This window comes from Saccopteryx bilineata, chromosome 1 (genome assembly GCF_036850765.1).
Source record: "Saccopteryx bilineata isolate mSacBil1 chromosome 1, mSacBil1_pri_phased_curated, whole genome shotgun sequence".
NCBI lineage: Eukaryota > Metazoa > Chordata > Mammalia > Chiroptera > Emballonuridae > Saccopteryx > Saccopteryx bilineata.
In genome coordinates, this window is record NC_089490.1 from 298,226,998 (window position 1) to 298,250,472 (window position 23,475).

At 45.1% G+C, this 23,475-nt stretch overlaps 1 protein-coding gene across 1 annotated transcript in view; it reads left to right on the forward strand.

The window, feature by feature from the left end:
* The window catches only part of RAI14 (retinoic acid induced 14), a 153,397-nt gene that overhangs the window by 18,876 nt on the left and 111,046 nt on the right, over positions 1–23,475 (forward strand). The window contains exon 2 of the mRNA XM_066244274.1: positions 5,219–5,302. Coding sequence (XP_066100371.1) covers positions 5,267–5,302 — 36 coding nt within the window. The 5' untranslated portion in view covers positions 5,219–5,266. The remainder of the gene's footprint in view (positions 1–5,218; positions 5,303–23,475) is intronic.

Here is a 23,475-nt window from a genome sequence, read left to right on the forward strand (position 1 = left end):
TCTTTCCTGTATCCCCCAGTGCTGTGTGGTTCACAGGGAATTTGCGGCCCTTGGCTTCTATGATAGGACGTCATAGATGCTAATGGATTCCTGTGATCCCTTTGCCACTTAACACTGTTGCCTAGTGGCCATGGGTAACCCGTGTGTTGCTCTTCCTAGAATTTAGTGTTGAGGGCTTCCCTCCCATCCCCCCCAACATTGTGAAAGATTCACGCAGTGCTCGAAGATACTCATCTATCAGTGTTTCTAGATTATTTCTTAATGCAAGTGTCTGTTGTCTGTGTGGTATTATTGCGTCTAGAGCAGTGGTTCCCCCAGTCTAGCGGAGCATCCAGATGACCTGGCTGGGGCTCCAAAACAGCGCTCATTGCTGACATAGTTGGCAGCCTCACCTTACAGAGAATCCTTGGGTCATGCGTGGAGGTGGGTGGGTAGTAGAAGTAGTCTGAAGATGTAAGAGGGGAGCTTTTTTTCTAACCACTTCAATCCAGGGGTGGGTGGTAGTGTAGAAATAGCTATATAAGGAAATACTAGAAGCAACTACATCTTAGTGCAGGGGTTGGGAACCTATGGCTCGCGAGCCAGATGTGGCTCTTTTGATGGCTGCATCTGGCTCACAGACAAATCTTTAATAAAAAAAATAATAACATTAAAAATATAAAACATGCTCATGTATTACAATCCATTCATTTCCTACCACTCATGTTCATGGTTGCGGGTGACTGGAGCCAATCACAGCTATCTTCCAGGACAACACCAAATTTTTATTGGATAATGCATAATGTACACAGATCGTTGTATGGCTCTCACAGAATTACATTTTAAAATATGTGGCGTTCCTGACCCCTGTTTTAGTGTGAAGGATATTACTTGTTAATCTGTGTTTCTTTGCAGTTCTTTTTCACTCACTACAGAGGTTTCTAACCTGGAGTTTTCCTAACTGTAAGGATTAGAGCCTGGTTTCAATTCCCAGTCAGGGCACAGAGGAGAAATGTCCATCTGCTTCTCTGCCCCTCCTCCTCATGCTTCTCTCTTTCTCTCTGCCCCCCACTTCCCCTCCTGCAGCCATGGCTCGTTTGGAGCAAGTTGGCCCTAGGCACTGAGGATGGCTCCATGGCTGCCACCTCAGGCACTAAGAAGAGCTTGGTTGCTGAGCAACAGAGCAATGCCCCAGATGGGCAGAACAACACCCCTGAGTGAGCTTGCCCGGTAGATCCAGTCAGGGTGTATGTGGGAGTTTCTCTCTGCCTCCCCTCCTCTCACGCAATAAAAAAATAAAAAAATAAAAAAGGATTGGAGAAAGTAATGGAGATTATTAAGCTATTAAAAATAACAGCTTTGTTGAGCTATAACTCACATCCTGTTCAATTCACCTACTTGAAGTATACAAATGAATGGTTTTGGTATGGTCACAGGTTGTGCAGCCATCATGACAATAAATTTAGAACATTTTCATCACCCCAGAGGGAGAGCCCATATCCACTATAAGTTATTTTTACTACTCAAAGAAGTTTAACTTTTAATAAAGCTCTGTAGGTTAACAGCAAGGTCTTTTGATTCAGGCTAGAATTAAATCAGATGAGGATAGCCCATGTTAAGCTTTGATTGAGAGTTACATTATTTTTAAAGGGAAAATGGATTAACAAATGAATCCTGTTTGTTGGACCCTGTCTTTCAGATGAGAAGGTATCTCTGACTGTTACATCCTCTCTGAGGGACTCAGTGCCATGTAGTGCCTGGAGACCAGGGATGGAAACTAAGTTTCAGTGACTTGTTTTGGCTTGGGCAAGGAAGTAAACTGTCTAATATTCCTGCCCAGTGGGTAGATGTGCTTTATTTTACTTGAAATGGACGAACTTAGTTCAAACAACTTTTCCCGCATATGTATAACCTCTCATCCTCTTTCTGTACTGTCCATTAGGCGGCTGTGCAGCTCATTCAGCTTCATGGCAACTCTTTTGAGTGAAGCATCTTAATTAAGTGACATTTCCAAGGACTGCTTTTAGTGTAACCTTGCTAAATTAATGGGTGTCACTTTACTCAAGAGATAGCCCAGTCTGGGCTTTGGAAGTTCTGATTTGGGAATTGGAGCTGTGAGACTGTAGCTGGCCTGAGGAAGGCAAGTAAGTCCCTGACTTACTCATGGGTCCTCTTGGGGAAGAGGAGGCGGTGAGGCAGTGGGGGCCCAGCATCATCTCAGGGGCAGGCTACTTCCCACTGGTTATGGCTTCCATGTGTTAGATTCTTTTACAAATGCCAGGAAAGCAGCGACCTATCACTAACTTTAATTGTCCCCAGCTACCATTCTTGTTTTTGAAGTTACTCTTCGGTAGATTTCTAGAACTCGTTTACCCTTGACCCCTATCTCTATCCTCCTGGGTTCTACCCACAGACCACCCAGCTATCGCTCACCTAAGAGCCATCATTCCAAGAAGACGTTCACTTCAAAACTAATCCATTCCCCTGAGAATTTTTGGAATTAGTTGCTTTATTTATTTAATCTTCTTCAAATAAGAGTTTGCATACTTCTCACTGGCATGCCAAAAAAAACAAAACAACAAAAACCAAACACACACACACACACACACACACACACACACACCCCTAGTATAACACCTATGAAAACCCACCAGGACCTGAAACAGAAGTCTTCTCCGCCATGACTGAAGGAATGCTTGGGTGGTTCCACCTTGGTGGGCTAGTTTGTGATTACCGAAGCCTTGGCTTCTCTTCTCTCCTTTTACTGTTGCATGGGGTTGGCCTCTTTCCTGCGCTATTAGTACTTTGCCCAGAGGTGGAAGGAATTGAACTCCAAGAACAATTTCCATCCTCTAGATACAGCTGGTGGAGGGCCATGAGCCAATGGCAGCTTGGGAATAGCTGACTATCATTACTTCCACTTGGATTCATCCAATTGTGGTTTGTTTTGGCATGAAAAAGGGCTGTGTACAAGTCAGTGCAACTCAGACAAGTGTATTCCCTGTTTATCTACCTTGGTTTTAGGTTCTCAAATATCAGTGTGCAAAAGATTGAACCAAATAGATTCCTGGGATCTGCTCCCTGAGATTCAATTTCCTTGGGATGTGGACTAGGGTTTTACATTCAGCAAATTGTCCCCAAGTCCTTCCGATTCAGATTAATTAGGGGCCAACTTTGAGAAACAGTGTCCCGGAATGTGACTTTGTTGTTCAGGTACCAGCCCAGCCTTCTCTGTGGTTAAATACTTGGCAATTACCAAGGTGTAATTACAGTGTGTATGGTTTCCCAGGCAACATGCATTTTGTCACTTCTACCTACCAATCTATATTGAAGGGGACCACAGGGAGGAGGAAGGCTGAAGTAATGGTGTGACCTCCAGATTAGTGTCATCAGAGTTCACTGTGATGACTGTGTGTTGATACCATTCATCCAAGGGCAGCAACAATGAAAGTAAACACGTTAGAAGCCAGCAAGTCGCTGGACCTCTGGAAGCAGCGAGGAGGACACGAGAAGGATGAGCACAGCCATTTGACTTGCTTGCATTTCTCCCGCTCTTTCTCCTCAGATCAGCTTAGTCCAGAATGATGAGGATGGCGGAGGAACAACACACAACCTTGAAGGGCTTTAGAAAAGTAATGGTGAGGGGTGGTCAACATTTGACCACCGTTTCTTAGTGCTCAGATGGACAGTACTGTTGAAGTATACCTGTTCTCACTTCCTGCCAGTTGAGATTTGAAGTTACATTGAGAGAGCGCTTGTGATCATATAGGATGGGAACTTGCACACGAGTTTCCTTGCCTTTTGGCCCTAAATGCCTAAATGCAAAGGTCCACACTGTACATTTTCCATGTTCAAGGATGAAAAAGATAAAATCCATATAATGTTATTTTTGCACAGGATTCTGCTTTTCGGTGTTAGTTTTAGACTTAGGGGTCTCCAAATTTTTTACACAGGGGGCCAGTTCACTGTCCCTCAGACCATTGGAGGGCTGCCAAATACAGTGGTCCTCTCACTGACCACCAATGAAAGAGGTGCCCCTTCCAGAAGTGCAGTGGGGGCTGGATAAATGGCCTCAGGGGGCTGCATTGCGGCCCGCGGGCCGTAGTTTGGGGACGCCTGCTCGGCAAACCGCGGCTCGTGAGCCACATGCGGCATGTTGGCCGTTGAGTGTGGATTTTCCACAAAACACCACGTGCGGGCGCAACCTTGATAAGGAATGTACCTACCTATATAGTTTAAGTTTAAAAAACTTGGCTGTCAAAAAAGAAATTTCAGTCGTTGTTCTGTTGGTATTTAGCTCTGTTGACTAATGAGTTTGCCGACCACTGGGCTAGATGGTAGTGGAACAAAGCATTCAACTGTGAGACTTTGGGGTCTGGTCCTGAATTCCAGCATTGCAGGCTTTGAGGCTGCGGGCAGAGGTCTTGACATCTTTGAGGTTCTACTTCTGGAAAACAAAGGGGCTTAGACTCATCAGTCCTTAACCTTCGAAGGGTGACTGCCCCCTAGTTTGCAGATGCAAACTAGGAACTTTCTTCCCTGAAAAGAAGTACATATATACTTAAGAAAATTACATTCTCTCTCCAGGGGACCACAGACTCCTCCTACGAAAGTTATTTCTTAAGACTTTTTTTTTTAGCTCCAGCTGGGTAGGGCTGGGTCCCACAAGGACCTGGGGAGTCTTTCATTGTTTCAAGTGGCCTCCAGAGGAATGAGGTATTTGCTGAGGGAGGTTTTGTTGTTGCTGGCATTTTTCATTAACTGCCCTGTGCATTTAGAGGGGGGAAACCACGCTGAGAAAAATAAATGGGGAATGCATGGCATCTGGAGTATGAACTGTTGCCTTATCATTCTTCGCTATGGTGATCCTTCAAAAGGAGGTGGATGGTGGGAATTGTCCCATGAAGGATGTTACTTCAGCATACAGACACTGTATTTTGTGCAAGACTTAAACCTGTTGAGCAGTGTCTTAAACCTGTTGTCCTTTTTATGTTTAGGAAGTTGAGACAAAATGTAAAGGTTTGGTTCACATGAAAACTTCAGAAGGTTCCAGGGAGCAGTACATCATGAGTGGAAACAACCTGTTCTTACATCTTAAGCTCTTCACTCTGACCACCTTCCTAACTCTACCCTGACCTCCTGCCCATGACCCAGAGTCATAGTCCCATCAGGAGGGAATGCTTGTGGTGGTGATTTGGAAACCTTGATAATTGACTTCTTTCTTTCTTTCTCTCCTTAGGTGTTGAACATTCTCCTCTAGAGCTTTTGGAGACTGAATGGACCAAACATGAAGAGCTTGAAAGCGAAGTTCAGGAAGAGCGATGTAAGTACATGGTGACACACCGTCTGGCTGTTCGGGGGGCTGCAGAAATAGCCCTCCACTGCCACCTGAATAAGGTGCGGGCTTCCTCAGCCGCGGCTGGGTTCATCTGGGTTTTTGTGAATGGCGAGATTCCTTGCTCTGGGTTCCTTGCTGTCTGCACGTATAGCTTTCAAATATGACACTTTAGAATTCCTGGGGTCTGTGCCTTGTAGAGAAAGAAACAGTCAAGTTACATGTGTTCAAGGAAGGAATCAGTAAAAACCTCAGCATTTCTAAAGTCCCCCAGATCTGAATTTTAGAGGAAGTTGGTCTCATGAGCATGGTTAAAGAATTTCGTTTTAGCATGGTTCACGTTCGCCTTAGGAGACTCTTCTTAACTTTCTGTTCAGGCGGTTGTGGTAAGACAGTATTTATTGCTGCCTGTACCTTTACTCCCCCTGAATTCCTGCGGTTCTTACTCATTTGTTAATCATCATCAAAGCCTTTGGATTGGAGGACCTAGTTATGACGCCAGCAGTATAAAACATAGCCTCCCAGAAGAGAAAATGGAGCAGAACAGCATAGCCGCAGGATTATACACAATGCTATTTTAACAAAAGGTCACCTCATAAATCCTGCTGAGATTCCACTGTTGTACTAGCCGCATTCCAGATGCTTTGAGCAGAATTGTTGAATGGGAGAAATTTATGGAAGGGTATTTGATGGAATTCCAGATACATCACCCTCCTAGTAGGCTTGCTTGGCTATCCTTTAACTTTAGGTAATTAAAGGTATAAACCTGGGTTTTATGGCTTTGCCATAAATTATGTGACAGCTTGGTGCAACCACATTTTTGCAACCAATAGAGGCTGTGTCTGTGATGGCTAACATACGTGCATACTTCCTTTTGGCTGAAGCTTATCTCCTGAGGTTGCATCATGACATTTATTTTACTGCCCTGATAAGACCCAGACCAGAGAAGATGCTTGTGGGATGAGTACAGAATCTTATCTTGCTTAAAGGAAGTTAGAGCTAGAAAGGTTTTTCAGGAAAAAAAGATGGTCTCATCTCATTCTTCAGGTAAGCTAACTGACACTCAGAATGTGAAGTGATTTGGACAAAGTCATCCAGCTAGCCTCTGGACAGTGAGAGCTTTGGTCATTGGACTTCCTTAGCCCCTTGCCCCTGCTATTCCCCTGAGAAACTCCCTTCAACCTCATCTGCTGGCCATATGATTCTAGAATCTCATTTGGCTTTCTGCTAAGCAGGAAAAAGCCGTTAAATGGAAAATGTCACCCAGTTGAGCGGATATGGGTTTGAAAAATGTGCAGCCAGGTTAACAAATGTCTTTCCCATTCCAAGAGAATTTGGGTAGCTTCCATCTATACAGGTTGAGATTATTTTAGCAAAATGGATTCAGTCTAGAGTGCCCTGACACGTGAACAGGGCCTGGGGGAAATGATCAGCAGGTAAACTTTTGGTTTAAAAATTAAAAACTGGTGATGGGGAGAATGTTGCTAGATTCTAGTTTTTAAATAAAAACTGAGCTAGTTCCATGATAAAGTACAAGTCACAGTAAAAATACTATTAAAAGCTTCTGGGATTTGGCAGCAGAAAGGTTGTGCGTTTGGCGGTTTGTGCTAAGAGAAGAAATGTTAATGGAGCAAACTTCGGGCATGGAGCAAAGGAAATTGGTATAATGGGGCCAGAATATATTAGATGGCTCTCCAGATTCATCCCAAAGCACTTCCCAGAGCCACACCACTGTGCAGCTCAGTGGAGGGGAGAAACACACAAAAAAAATAAAACCTTTGCAAGGCCCAGTTTGTTCAGGAGCCACTGATAACGGTGACTAACCACTTCAGAGTATTTACTCTCTGGCAGGTGCTGTGCCAAGCTGTTTATGGGAATACCTTATGTGGTAGGTGTTCTTGTGAGGCTCATTTTACAGATGAAGAAACTGAGACCTGGGGAGGCACGGTAACGTGTCTGACTTCTTAGAATTCTAAGTTGTACAACCAACCAGTTTTTGTGCCGAAGTAACCTGTTTCCAGAGCCCAGGTTTCCTGAAAGAGAAAACTGGGCTGGAGATCTGATTTTATGAAATGGGACGATCTAGGGGAGTTTGGAAAGGCGACTTTGGACCTAGGTGTGTGGCCTTGGGCAAGTCTCCTACCTTTCCTGAACCTCCGCTCCTCTCCGGAAAAGCGGAGAAAATACCAGCCTTACAAGTTGTCATGAAAGTTAAATGTGCTCGTGTATTTAAAACACCCATCTGAGGACTTGGCAGTCAGGAGATGCTTGGTAAATATTTATTCCTTTCTCTTAATCAGAAACCCACGATGAAAAGTGAGATCAGAAAAGTGTCCGTGGTCTGGAGGGGCGGACCGATCTGGTACCAGCTCTGCCTCTGAGGAGGGAAACTGAGAGTTGGGGGTGGAGGGCTTGCTCTTCATCCTGGGCCTTTCAGTCGAATATTTCTGTATACATATATGCACATACATGTGGTCACTTGTTACAAGAAAAATAAATTTTTTTAAAAAATTTATTTATTTATTCATTTTTAGAGAGGACAGAGAGAGGGAGAGAGAGAGACAGAGAGAGAGAGAAGGGGGGAGGAGCTGGAAGCATCAACTCCCATATGTGCCTTGACCAGGCAAGCCCAGGGTTTCGAACCGGCGACCTCAGCATTTTGAGGTCGACGTTTTATCCACTGCGCCACCACAGGTCAGGCCACAAGAAAAATAAATTTTAAACTGTTTATATTCAGTTAAATGAGCCCAATGCTAACCTTCTCTGCTCGAAGTGAGTGGTCTCTCTCAAAGACTGAACCTAGAGCATCAGCCTTCACGTTTTCCTGCTTGTCTTTGTGTGAGGCTGAGCGGAGGAGCTGGAAGAAAGGGCTCTTTGTGGTTCTGGGGGGTAGGAAGAAGGGACAGCAGATCATGTTCATGCTTTCATGAAGAGAAGGCAGGTGACCCACAGTGCGATCGCGTTTCAGCCCGCCTGTGTCCGGGAGGTCTGCAGCCTCATCAGCCTGTGGCCGTTGGCAGCAAAACCCAGGAGTGGAAAAGGACAACAGTGGCCCAAAAGAGCCCCCTGCGCTGGTTTTATGGTCACTCTGCTCCTCCAGGACCATCCTGCGGGTAGAGGTTGAATCCCGGTGTCCTTTCTGGAACAGTGGATCAGATGGCCCCGACATCAAGGGCAGGTTTATACGAGTGTAATAGAGGAATGAACCTGATTCTGTGGACGGTGGTTAGATAATGTCATTGTCTGCTTGTTTCAATCTCTGACCATATCTGGGAGCCGGCAGATAACCCACAAAGGCCAAAGAGAGTTATGGAGCTAAACACTTATCCTTCTGCCATGGATGGCGGTTCTCAGTTCCCCTTTATAACTTTATTTTGGGCATCCTTCAACTTGGGTTCAGTGCTGGGGAGAATACAGGAGACGTGAGGAGTGTGGCTCTTGTCTGGAAGAAGCCCATAAACTGAGGTGGAGGAGAAAAACAACATGCAAGAGATATAGATGTTAAAGGTACCTTCAATATGATGTAAACCAGTTGTTAAATTGTGGGGTCTGGATGGTCAATGCTGTAGGTTTGCAGAGAAGGGTGTATCATTGGAAACGGGACATTTTAGGTGAACTCTACAGCGGAGGCTTCTTCCACTTAGAGGATGGGAAGTAGTTGGGAGGATGGTTGGGAGAGGAGGGGGAGGTCTGGCAGGGAAGCCAGCCCTGTTGCCCAGTGGGCAAGTGTCTTAAAATACTGCCCTTGACACTGTAATACTTCAGGAGCCCAGGAGAGTGCCCTTGGCATGACTCTGAGTCATTCTTATTTTAAAAATGGCTATACTTGACTTTTATGCTTGTAAAGGGAGCACAGGGTTAGTAAATCATCATTATTTATATCCTTTATGACTACAGTTTGAAAGTGACTTCTTTACCTCTTTAAATATTTGCAGCAACTAGTACATGGTTCCACATGGAAAAATGAGCTGTCATCATGAGAAATGAGGCCAAGAAGGTTGGGATTTCCCTTTGCTCATAAAATGCTCAGGCTTCTGGAATTTCTTTGCGAATGCCAACTTTTAGAGTCGTGCGGGAGATGGGTGGAGGTTAAGGGATGGGAAGTGGGGCTGAAAAATCTTTATAACAAATCTTGAGCGAGGCCTCTCCAATACGATCGAGGCCTTCCGAGTTTACTTTGCGGGTGTGTGTTTAATTTTAGGAAAGATTTGTTCCCAGTTATGCTTTCCATTGTAATAGGGAAGCACCGGACTTGCCACAAAAAAGGAATCAAAGCAGCCAGTTCAAAATGGCTGGCTCCGTGAGAGATTAAGGGTGATATTCTTTACAGAGCAGGTATTGACGATTGCAGCCTTCTGCCAAAGAAGTGCGCACACCCCGTCAATCTCCGGGGCCAGAGATGTCCTGCTCAGACAGCAGCTTGAGTTTCTTACCTGTTGAGAGAACAGCTTTCATGAAGGTCAATAATTGACATCACTGCCAAGGTGTGCTTTTCAGGGAGCTTTTAGTCATTTCTAATAAATTTTTACACGTGCCCAAGCCTCCCTCCCCACCACACACATGCCAAAAAACAAGAAAGGACTATTCAAAATCTGAGTCTCCCTGTTGACAAAGGAGCCTTGGCTTATTCTGTTGCAAAGTTAAGCCTCTTTTTTATAGACCTCATTTATAAATACATCTGAGGTGACCTTTTTGGGTGGAAGTATGAGACCCTTGTAGGGTCCCGGAGAGGAGTTCTGTCAGGATTGTGCTGTGCCACATGTTTTGCAGATCTTGTCAGCCCTTCTTAAGTGGGGAATCCATTTGCTGCCTGATTTTGCCTTGTATTAGTTTCTCAGGGCTGCTGTGAGCACAGACCACATGGCTTACGCATCAGAAATGTTGTCTTCCAGTTCCAGAGGCTTGAAGTTTGGGATCAAGGTGTTGGCAGGGTTGGTTCCTCGGGTGGCTATGAAGGCACGCTTGTTCCATGCTTCCCCTCACTTCTGGGGGTTTGCTGTCAGTCTTTGGCTTGTAGCTGCATCAGCCTGATCTCTGCCTTCATCTTCACCTGCTGTTCCCCATGTGGGCCTGTCTTCCCATTCCCCCCCCCCTTTTTTTTTCATTTTTCTGAAGCTGGAAACGGGAGAGACAGTCAGACAGACTCCCGCATGCGTCCGACCGGGATCCACCCGCACGCCCACCATGGGGCGACGCTCTCCCCACCAGGGGGCGATGCTCTGCCCCTCCGGGGCGTCGCCATGTTGCGACCAGAGCCACTCTAGCGCCTGAGGCAGAGGCCACAGAGCCATCCCCAGCGCCCGGGCCATCTTTGTTCCAATGGAGCCTTGGCTGCGGGAGGGGAAGAGAGAGACAGAGAGGAAAGCACGGCGGAGGGGTGGAGAAGCAAATGGGCACTTCTCCTGTGTGCCCTGGCCGGGAATCGAACCCGGGTCCTCCGCACGCTAGGCCGACGCTCTACCGCTGAGCCAACTGGCCAGGGCTCCATTTCCCCTTTGCAGAAGGACACCAGTCGTAGTGGTTGAGGGCCCACTCTAATGGCCTCATTTTACTTGATTACCTTTGTAAAGACCCTGCCTCCACACTAGGTCATATTCTGACGTAGGTAAGACTTCAGCCTATCTTTTTTTTTTTCCAGGGTAGGGGCACAATTCAACCCAAAACATACCTCCTTACCTTCCATCCCAGAGCGGTTTGTCTGAAGCCCTGCTCCCCCCACCACCCCTGCCTGAGTGTGCACTCTGATAGACTTCCGCTCCACAGGGCCTGCATCTCTGGGACTGTTCTCAGTGTCTAAAAGAGTGAGGCCAGAGTATCACAACTGTTTAGTGGGTGACGCTGTCCAATACATAGTATTAACAGCAAGAGGAAACATGCCGATCCCTGACCTGCTACCCCAGAAACGAGGCGAGCTCTCATGGACTGAATGTTGACGGCGGGCCAGGCACTGCACCAGCCCTTGGTGAGCTCTAGCATGTGATGCTTACAGCACTCCCTCCAGTAAAGAATATTGTTACTATAGTGATTACAGAGGAAGAAATCAAGGTCCAGGGAAGTCAAGTCATTTGGCCAAAGTCACACATTTGATAGATGGCAGAGAGATCTAGGCCCTGGATTTTCCTTGACAACAGAACTTGGACTTGTTCACTACTACACAATGACGCAGGGCCTGCGCATTCCCAAACCCAGAGCTTCAAACTACGTAAAATAAATTCTGCTATATTGTCTTAAGCGTAAAGAGCCACACGATGATTTTACAGCATTCTGAGTGCTGCCCACCGTGGCCAAGCTCACCGGTATCTATCGGTACCTTTCCCCATGGCAGGGAGGGTCTGGGAGACTTTTGGGTTGTTTGTTTCCTGTGGGGCAAATGCTTCACTTCTCATTTTTAAAGTAAGAACAAATGCTGCTTCTGCTCTCTCACTGGAGCTACTCAGACGTCCATTTCTGAATGGAGACCCATCACTGGCTAACCTGATCACAGCTTTTTTTCGGGTTATCCCAGACCACAATTCTAGGAATTCTTGGTCTAACCTGATACCATTCTAGCTGCAGCTGGAGACCATTATGAAATTCAGAACCAAGCCCCAAAACTTGGAGAAATCTGATCATCTACACAGCAGTGAATCATCTGGATTACTAACTCTTATCTCTTTATTCTGAATTAATTACCTGATCCTTTCAAACTGTTGCTGACCTTGGTGTTCTTTACTTTGCCTTGGTGTTCTTTACTTGTATGTAACTTCTCCTTGGGAGTGAAATAGGAATGATCCTGAATTTACTCGCAGAGATTGTCAGTTGGCTTTCCACCCAAAGATCTTTGCTATGTAAAGGGGGTATTTTCAATGATGTGGCAATAGACTCCGCCTTAGCCAAAGGCCATGTGTATCTATAAAGATGAAAATAGTGACTAGCTTTGACTTTGCCTTATGTTCAAATCTCTACCTCTTTTTAAACAAGAAAGTCACTGTATTCTGATCAACTTGATTATACAGTTATTAATTTTTATCACATTAATGAAACTATTTTCACTTTTTGGGAAGCACTGTCTGAAAAGATTGTATTTTTTAATTTCTCAGAAGGCCAGATGACCTGATAGTCTTTTCTCCTTTCCTCCTGAGCTGACCAGTAAGCTTGCTGGTCAGAGAGCAGAGATTTACAATGAGGGAATAGGAAAAGAAAAAGGCTGAGTGTTAGTCAAGTAAGTTTGTAAATATGATATACATGTTTGCTCGCTTATACAATAGTTTGCATTGGATGTGGGAGACAGGCTGTAAACTGGCAAGGTCCTTATAGCCTAAGGCTTAGTTTTAAGATTAAACCTTTCCCACCCTTTTAATACTAAGATTTTTTTTCAACATCCTTCTAATACTAAGATCTTCTCAAAACTAAGTTTTTCCCCACACTCTTGACTGTTGCATGATGTGGGGTGGTGCACTCTTATGAGGAATCCCGTTTATGCCTCAAGGTAAGTGGCTTTGTATCAGAAACTTCCTTATTTGTATATTGGCTTAAAGGCTTTAATTTCTACACTATAAAATAAGGCAGACCTGGGGCACTCTCTCAGATCCTGCCATCAGCACTGCAGAGGAGATGCAGACAAGATGGTAGAATGCTAAAGGAGAAGCCAGTTTGTGCAGAGAGGAGATGGGGAACAGAGGTGAATAAGACTGGTGAGGTAGAAACTTTGATTCTAGGAATACTCAGATGAGTCAGTGGCTTTGGGAGCCCTAGATGGAAAGGGAAGTGTTTTCCCACTGTGTGTATTTCTTGCCTGCCAGGGGCGAGCTAGGATTAAAGGTAATGGCCCACCAGTTCTTGGCTCCGTTGTTTCATTACCATCTGTTTGAATCAAATGTGAACCTGCACGGGCCAGGCGGCTCTGATGGTGGCCGTGGCTACTGGCCTTACACCGAGGAACCACATCTTCTCCTTGGGTGGGTTTATTCTGTGTTGTATTTCCCAAGCTGAGAATGTTTTTGTGGCAACTTTTCAACCTTGGACTACATTTGTGAAGGGGTTTTCATGGGAATCGATGTGAACTCATGAAGCAGTCCATTCTTTGAAGGGTTGTTTCATAACTGAGAAGCTGCAAGCTCCTTTTCTGAGATCCCAAATGGGCATATTTATTAAGATATAAGATAAGCTATTTAACAAAAATATCCTGAATCCAATAAGATAGAAGTTGTGTTTGTCTCAAGTAAAAGTTTCCAGTGCACTAGAGCCAACATGGCTCCATAGATTCTTCCAGGAACCCAAGAACCTTTGTGATGTCCTTCTGCTGCCCTCCAGAGCTGCACTAGGCATTGCTGTAGCCAGCCAGGAACCACATGTGGCCTTTAAGATTTAGAAATGTGGCTAGTCCAAATAGAAGTGTTGTGTAAGTATAAAATACACACCAGTTTTCAAAGATTTAACCTTCCCTCAAAGTAAAATATCTTAATAATTTTTGTAATTATACATTGCAGAGTTAATATTCTGGACATGTTGAATTGAATAAATATATTAAAATTAATTTTATCTTTCATTTAAACATTTTTTAATGTGGCTACTAAAACCTTCAAAATGGCTTAAATCTTGCATTATTTTTTTGGACAGTGCTACTGTAGGCCCTCTAGGGTGTTGTTCATGGTTGCATATCCTGCATTTGAGTCTTTTATTTTATTTTTTTAGAGAGACAGAGAGAGGGATAGATAGGGACAGACAGACAGGATTGGAGAGAGATGAGAAGCATCAATCATCAGTTTTTTGTTGAGACACCTTAGTTGTTCATTGATTGCTTTCTCATATGTGCCTTGACCGTGGGCCTTCAGCAGACCGAGTAACCCCTTGCTCGAGCCAGCAACCTTGGGCTCAAGCTGGTGAGCTTTGCTCAAACCAGATGAGCCTGCACTCAAGCTGGTGACCTCGGGGTCTCAAACCTGGGTGCTCCGCATCTCAGTCCGACACTCTATCCCCGCACCACCGCCTGGTCAGGCTGCATTTGAATCATAAGGAACCACAAAGAAAAAAATGAAACACAAGTATCTTCCTTTTTAAAGGCTGTGACCCTGCAGATGCACAAATCATTTTTCTCAACATGGAACTTACTGGAACTTAGTTGCGTGCTCCTATTTAGTTGCAAGGGAGGCAGGATAACGTTTTCTCTAACTGGCATCCATGAATCAGATAAACTTCAAAGGGAAAGAGGAATGGATACTGAAGATCAGCTCAGTGTTATGGGTTGACTTGCCACCTCTTCCCCAAAAGATACATTGAAGTCCTAATTCCTAGTACTTTAGAATGTGACCTTATTTAGAAGTAGGGTCTTGACAGAGGTAATCAAATTAAAATGAAGTCATTATGGTGGGTTCTAATCCTAAATGATCTGTGTCCTTATAAAATGGAAATCTAGATACAAAGACGGACATGCACAAAGGGAAAACTAGGTGAAGAGATAGGGAGAACGTATTGTGAAGATGAAAGCAGAAATCTGGCTGTTGTATCCATCAGCCATGGAGTAACCACAATTGACAGCAAAACACCAGAAGCCAGGAGAACAGCATAGAACAGATCCTTCCTCACAGCCCTTAGAGGAACCAACCCTTCTGACACCTTATCTTGCATTTGTAACCTCCAGAGTGGTCAGACAATACATTTCTGTTGTTTAACCCACTCAGTTTGTAGCACTTTATTGTGACAGCCATTAGAAACAAATACACTTGGCCACAGGCAGTTTCTACAGAGAGTCTTATCTGAAAGTTGGATGATAAGATGTTAGTTAGTTTTGATTACTTTTATCCCAGCAGTGAATAAATTGCCTGCTATTTGCCCAATTCCCCATTGTCCTGTTGGTGTATGCCTATGGCAGCATGCTGTTTAGGGTGAAGTTACAATGCCTTTTCCATGTTAGAAATGGTAACAGCTCCTCAATGTTACCAGCTGGTAACATTAGCTTACCAGTGAGCCTTTTCCTTTGTCCAGTAATATGTTAGGTGACCTGGTGGGATTAACACCATTTACAGTCATCATTTGGGATTGCTCACACAGATAGGAACTGTCATAAAATGATCCCACACCTTCATAACATCATTTGGGAATGATGTTAACCTACAATTATAGCCATAGTTTTAGGTTACATTGGGTGTATGTATTCAGTCAACACACGAGTTATGAAACTGTGAAATACGAAGATTATTATATCAAATTCAAGTGAAATTCAAATGAACTGACTCTAAAATTGTGGGGCTGTAAAGCCAGTAGCCACGGCCACCAGCACAGCCACCTGGCCCATGCAGGTTCGCATTTGATTCAGACAGATGGTAATGAAACAATGGAGCCAAGAACTGGTGGGCCATTACCTTTAATCCTAGCCTGCACCCAGCAGTCAAGTAAAAACACACACTGGGCTCCAAAACCCACTCATTCAGTGCTCACAAAGCTACTGACTTACCTGAGTTTCCTAGAATCAAAGGTTTCTAGCTCACTAGCCTTATTCACCTCTGTTCCCCATCTCCTTCTCTCTGTACAAACTCTGCACTAACTGGCTTTTCCTTCAGCACTTCGCCATCTTGGCTTTTATCTGCTCTCCTACAGCATGGGCTTCTCCTAGAATATAATCACTCTTCCCCAGGAACAACGTGATCTCTCTTCTTTTTAAAATCTTTTGGCGCGAAAGCACTCCCCCAACACATTAATATAGTCACGCCTATCCCAAGCAAGAAGGGCAATTAATACTATCACCTGGGTGTAAGGCCAGGAGCCGCCATCGTGGCCATTCACATGCAGGTTCCCATTGGATTCGGACAGATGGTAATGAAACAGTGGGGCCAAAAACTGGTGGGCCATCATCTTTAATTCTAGCTTGCACCCGGCGGGCAAGTAAAACACACTGGGCTTCAAAACCCACTCATTCAGTGCTCACAAAGCTACTGACTTATCCGAGTTTCCTAGAATCAAAGGTTTCTAGCTCACCAGCCTTATTCACCTCTGTTCTCCATCTCCTCTCTGCACAAGCTCTGCACAAACTGGCTTCTCACTCAGCACTCCACCATGGCTGCTTCTCCTGGTCTCCTCCACGTGGTCTTTCTTTGCTCTCCTCTCTAATGCTAATCCCAGGAACCAGAGCAAGCTCCAGGTCTGCCCCACTTTATAGTGCAGAAATCAAAACTTTAATCCAATATACAAAATAGGGAAGTCTCTGATACAAAGTCCACCCCACATCAAAAAGGGAAAGGCTTAGTCCAAAAACCAAGCCCCAGGCTACAAGGATCCTGCCTGCACACAACCCTCCCCCAAAACACATTAACATACTAATATTATCACTTGGGCAACCAGCTTCCACGTGGGCAGCGCCACCTTTAACAAAGTGAGCATAATATATTTTATCTGCCCAACACTGGGCAACGGGCTCCACGTCGGCAGTGCCATCTTTAACAAAGTAAGCATAATATATTTTATCTGCCCAACAGGGGCTTAGAATTCTCAGCAAAACATTAGCTTTGTTGCCAAAAAAAAACACCTTAAAATGGTAGAATTTCCACTTCCCAGACATGTAGCTTTATTACTGTAACCTAAGGTCATTCCTCATTTTTTTCCTGTGACCACATTCCCCTCTTGATTCGTATTGGGTTTACAATTGTTGGTTCTCTTCTGCCTTGGATGCTTGTTAAGCCTTGGCTTTCTCTTTACGTGCTGTTGGATATTCGAAGCCAAATGCAGGACACTATATTTATCTTTGTTAAATGTTATTTTGTTAGTTAAATTTGTTAAATTTTATTTCATTCTATAAATATATTGGTCTGGCTTTTGCATCATTTTAAATTCTGACTCTTGCCTGACCTGTGGCAGCGCAGTGGATAAAGCGTCGACCTGGAAATGCTGAGGTCACCGGTTCAAAACCCTGGGCTTGCCTGGTCAAGGCACATATGGGAGTTGATGCTTCCAGCTCCTCCCCCCGTCTCTCTCTCCTCTCTGTCACTCTCTGTCACTCTCTGTCTCTCCTCTCTAAAATGAATAAATAAAAATTAAAAAAAAATTCTGACTCTTAATCACATGGAGTCAGCCACCAATTTGGTAGGCATGCCTATTTAATCAGTCATTAACGATTGTATTGAACAGCCTTGCCTTCAGATACATATTTTTAGTATAGTTATTGTATATGGATTACATGTATGACACTGTCATATATATAATAACTATCATGTCATATAATTATTTGCATCATTCCAAATGGACAGTACTTTAATCCTAATTCTCTGAGGTTTGGTTATAACTGACCTATTATTTTATTTCTCAGTGCTGTTTTCTATTGTGTCCGAGTTCTATCTCTTCTTCTTTTTCCTGCATTTTTATTTGCTCTCTGTTATATCTTTCTGTTTGTTTTTTAAATTAAGTTTAATGGGGTAACGCTGGTTAACATAGTTATGGGTTTTAGGAACCCAATTCTACAATACATCTATGTACACTTTATTGTGTGTTCACTCCTATCCCTTCTTATCTATGAGATACCAGGCAAGTTACATAATCTCTCATTTGTTTACTCATCTGTAAACCAGGGTGGTGCCAGCCCTCTCTTCCAGCATGATCGATCATAAAGATTAGGATAAAATCTAGCACGTAGTAAATTGTCACTATATGGTAGCTAAGGGTTTTTGTTACCTCGATGGCATGCACAGTGCCTGGCATTATTAGTAGGTCTTCAGTAGTGTGTGATGAGTGAATGGTCTCAAAAAGTTAACTGTGTAGTTGAAAGACTATGATTGACATGCACGAAACAGTTAAAGCAGTACAAGGCTTATGTCATTCAAAACAATGTCAGGAGTCCAGGCAATAAATACCACGAGAGTTGAAAGAGGACATCAGAGAAAAGTTGAGTTTGGGGCTAGGCCTTCTTGATCAGGCAGGTTAGCATTAGCAGAGGAAGCCGCTACTGGTGAGGGAGTCAAGAGTCAGATGGGGCGAGGAGACTCAATGAAAAGGGAGATACTCATGGAAAAGTAATAAAAAATAGAATTAGCTGGGGGGAAACTTTGCACATCATTGAAAGCTGGGGTGGATGGAGCAGGTGACACCGAAGAAGGAGCTCTAAAGTGATTGCATTTTGGGCAGTAGGCTGAGGTGGAGGATTTGAGAGACTGCCCAGAGAAAAGGGCTAGGATTTAGGCCAAGGCTGGGTGGTGGCTGCTTGGGGGAGGGAAAGGATATGGTGCTTTGAGTGGGTGTGGGATGAGGAGTAGGGAGGAAGTCTAGATTCCTGTTGATACACAGAGGCCGCACCCGCTCTGGGCATGCCAGCCCCATGGGTGTCCCTTCATCTCCTGAGAAATCTAGTGTGGGCTGTGAGTGCTCCTGCCTCCCACTAAGCAACTTGGTGGGAAGAGACATTAGGAGACTCTAGAGTAAAAAGGAAGTGAGAATCTATTTGATTAAGAAAGAATGTTTGGAGAATATTGCTTTAATATTCATGTGCACGTCTATACGCGGCATTATTCTAACCGATTTAACAAACTATCGATAATTCATCCCTGTGGAGAAGTACCATTCTTACCCCCATTTTACAGATGAGAAAACTGTGATAGTATTGGGCAAATAAGTTTGTAAAATTTGTGTTAATTTGGTTTTGCTCACTTTTATTGTTAAAGATGGCCACTGTCCACGTGGAGCGGCTGATTACCTTCATGCTTGGGAAGGGGCTTGGTTATGCTAATGTGTGCTAGAGGAGGGATTGTTGCACCGAAACATTTTAAAAGAAGGAGGAGCTAGAAGGCCGTTTTGGCAGAGACCACGTTGTGGCAGAGGAGGCAGGCAGCCAAGATGGCAGGGTGCTGAAGGAGAAGCCAGTTTGTGCAGAGAGAAGGAGATGTGGAACAGAGGCTGGTGAGGCCTTTGATTCTAGGAAAACTGGGAGAAAGTCAGTGGCTTTGGGAGCCCTGTATGGAAAGGGAAGTGTTTTCCCTCTGTATTTACTCGCCTGCCTGTGCGAGGCTGGAATAAAGATAATGGCCTACCAGTTCTTGGCTCCGTTGTTCTCTACTATCTATCGCAATCTAATGGGAACCTGCATGTGCCAGGCGGCTGTGACGGCTACGACTACTGGCCTTACACATCGTAACTTGCTGTGTTGGCTTGCCATCACTGATGTAACAAAGTAGTATAAATGGAGTGGCTTCAACAGCAGAAGTTTATTGTCTCCTGTTCTGGAGACTGGAAGTCCTGTTCAGATTGTCCGTGGATCTGAGAGCTGTCAGGGAGAACTGCTCCATGCCCCTCTCCTCGCTCTGGTGCTTTGCCGGAAATCTTTGGAGTTCCATGGCTCATAGCTGCATCCCTCAGATCTCTGTCTTTACCTTCACGTGGCGTTCTTTGTGGGTGTCTCTGTCCAGATTTTCCCTTTTTACAAGGACGCGTTTCTCCAGAAAAATTTTATCTTAACTAACTGCATCTACAGTGTCCCTATTTCTAAATAAAGGTGCATTCTCAGATACGGAAGGTTAGGGCTTAAAATATATGAATGATGGGAGGACACCTGCAACCCAGAATCATGAAGGGGAAGCAGGCTCCAGAAGCCCCGCCTCCGCTGCCGTGATGTGCAGGTGTGCCGATGTGCACAGGTGATTGCCATGGGAGATAGAAAATAGGATTCCAGCCAGCCACATAATTGGATTTCAAATTCTTTACAAAATTTCCAGTGGCAACTGACAGATGATAATCACTGGTAAACTTTGACCAAAACACACTTCAGCAAAGCCTGGTAGCCAGATTCCCAGTGATCAGCTTGGAAACCTTTGGTGCCCAAGATAAAAACTGGGTGGAGAATATGGAAAGTAAAGCGGTTAGACCTGTTTTGGGGTGAGGACCTGCAATGCAAATTGGGACCTGACACTTAAGGAATGTTTGTATTGTTTTCTGTTTTTGAAATAACAAAGGACATGACTTAGACTAGGTTGGCTGGGCTTCTGAAGGTTTGGGACACAGTTGTCCCCTGAGTGGTGGTTCTGGCAGTGGGACAGGTCTTAGGGCATTGGCTGTGCCCTGTGACTAGCTGGAAGGCGGGTTGTTTTGTAAGCTCTAGTGAGTGTTCAGCAAACAAGCCCCACAGTCCTGGGAGTCTGGTGCTGCGGGTTCCTGTCCTTTCTAGTGTATTTGGAGAGCCGCCTCTGCCCTTCCCCACAGCGAGCCTGGGATTGAGGTGGTAGGTGGCGGTCTGGGTCATGGTAGGAAGGATGAGTCATTGTCCCTGCTCTGTCTGCTGCATCCGGCACCAGGCATTGTGTTGAATGAATGAATAAGAGCAACGTGAAATAGCGAGTTCATGTGCTCGGTATTAACTGGTTTCCTTACATAGTGGACAGAGGCAAAAGGGTAGAGGGGTGTTTTAGGTGGGAGTTTTTTTGGGGATGGTCTGACTGTCCCCTTGGCCACTTGTGGTTATGAAATGTAACATTATTGAGCATTGTTGTGGGGCCTGGCTTATCTTGTTCAACCCACCTGTGTACTTGTATCCAGACTGTGAAATTATTTTGTGTCTGTAGCTTGTTAGCTGAAGTGGTTGGAGAACAACATTAACCAGACCAGTCATAAACTTAGATCTGGTGTAGGCTAATTAACTAGCCTGTGTTCCATGGGCAAAAATGATCTCAATTTAGACCCAATTTACTGACATCTGTGTTTCTCTGTGGTCACAAAACAGCCTGAAGGTTACAGCTTAAGAACACAGTCATTCCTTTCCGGAAACAAAGCAGTGCTTAGGTCCTCGTTATGATGGACAGCTGTTTCAACCTTGTTTGAAGGATGCTATAGTATCATTATTATTCAGTTTTTAACATTTGTGAGTCAGTTAGCCGAAGCTTGTCAAAGGTTCTGGACAACTGGCTCCTAGCTAGAGAAGAATTCCAAAGCTTGTCAAAGATTCTGGACAACTGGCTCCTAGCTGGAGAAGAATTCTTCAGTAAGCGAAGGTCAAGTTGACCCTCGCTTATGACCTGGGTGGATGTTCCCTATCTTCCAGGCTCTGATACCTCCAAGCCCATTGCAAACCGCGTTTGCCCATTTCTTGACCACAAACCTGTTACATAAACAATATACTATTGGGTTAGCCACTATTACTGGTTTTGGCCCACTGAGGGGACGCAGTGTGAAGAAAATAATCTTAAAAATGGAGGTTTTGTAGTATTATTTATATTATTGGGAAGTGGAGAGTAAACTGTGTTTTGGAGGAGTACGCAAATAAATGATGTTACTTGCATAGAGAAGAATGTTCTGGAGACATTAAAAATGTTAAGCTAAAAAATTATGCAGCAACTGGGAAAGTGCATATAATAAATTAAGTGTTGAGAGATTCAAGTTACAAAATTGTATTGCATTATAATTACTGTAAGGTATTTTTCCCCGCCGAGAAGGAAGGAAGGGGCCGTAGCCATGAAGTGTGGAATAGCAAAGGCTTTATTTAGTACAGCGCATCCCGCCCGACGAGGTCCTCTGGTCCCGGAGACAGAGGCCAGAGGAGTCACACGGATTAAACCGCATGAGGGATATTTAAAGGGGTCCTCTAGGGTGGGCAGGCAAGCTGATATGACGTGGTGAAATCTCACTGGCTGACGGACAGTCACTCTTTTCCCAAGGACCTCTGGGAAGTTTCTTTTGGCGTGCTTGGTTGTGGGCGGCCCTAGCCAAGGTTCCCGGGTCTGAGTTCCTCACGTGGCCTTCTTCTATTATCCACCGATCTTACATTCCAATCTTTTTGTGTTAATTAGAGGCGCAGCTTATTCATCTGGCTACTTCCTGCTGATTAGGGGCGTTGTGGGGAGGGGGAGATTGGAAGGTGGTGGTTTTGAGGGGAGTCGGGAGGAACATCTGTTTGGCTCTAAGTTGAAAAACTTCGTGGATGTGGTCCTGTAAGAATTTTAAAAAGAGAGGAGTAATAGGAGGATTTGCAGGGTCCAGCCTTTTGGTGAGCTGGAGATGGGTAGAGTCCAGTGGTTTCGACTGCCACTGGTCTTGCATGGAGGAAAGTTTGAGGCAAAACTGTATGCCAGGAGTGGCTTACGAAGGGGGAAAAACTGCATGTCAGGAGTGGTGTGCAAAGAGGAAAAGAAGCGGGGGTCCCATCCATTCCCACAACCGAGACCTGTGAGGGAACTAGAGGTCTAGAGTGTGGTGGCAAAACAGAGAAGGTAGCCCCTGTGTCCACAAGAAATGAGATGGACTTACCCACTAGTTGCAGCATAGCCTGGGTTCTCCGAGTCCAGGCCGTGTCCTAGGAGTTTGAGCAATGCGCCCACCTGGCTGCTAGCTTGGCCTTCCCATCTGGGTGGCTCGTCCTCCACATGGAGGCGCTGAGGAAAAGCCTTTTGCCCAAAGGGGCAATTGCTCCGCCAGTGACCGGGCTGCTTGCAATTAGGGCAGGGTTTAGTGGGCAGCCGCAGGCAGGGGCCCTGTCGGGCACAGTGGTCCTGCTTGCCACACTTAAAGCAAGCTCCTGGTGGGGATTTTCTTTGCAGCCCAGACTTGGGCCGGGCACCTCTTATGCCTTGCCCCTGTTGCTCTGCCGGCCTCAGGGCTGCCACAAGAGTCTGGGTTTGGAGAGTTACCTTCTGCTGCATGTGGGCCTGGCGAACAGCCTTGACCTATTCCTCTCGACTGTTATAAACCCTAAATGGGCCTGACCTGTGGTGGTGCAGTGGATAAAGCATCGACCTGGAAATGCTGAGGTCACCTGTTCGAAACCCTGGGCTTGCCTGGTCAAGGCACATATGGGAGTTGATGCTTCCTGCTCCTCCCCCTTCTCTCTCTGTCTCTCTCTCCTCTCTCTCTCTCTCTCTCCCTCTCTCTCTCCTTTCTAAAATGAATAAATAAAAGTTAAAAAACAAACAAACAAACAAAAAACCCTTAAATGCCATGTTCATCAGGTCTTGGATAGGGGATTGGGGGTTAGAATAAGAGGAGGGGGGTTCCTGGGGAGCCCAGCACCTAGATCCGGCCAGAAACACTGGAGCCAGAGGCAGGACAGGGCCAGGCCTTCCTGTAAGAAGATTAGGGTTGGGTGTCCTGCAAACTGCTGTAAGGGCCAATGGCAGGCTGATAATGGCCTGACGGAGGAGGGGTTTAAGAACACAGTGGAGAAGGGAGGGGCCCCTGACCAGCAGGGGAGGAGAAAGAGAGACTGGTATTTGCAGATGAAT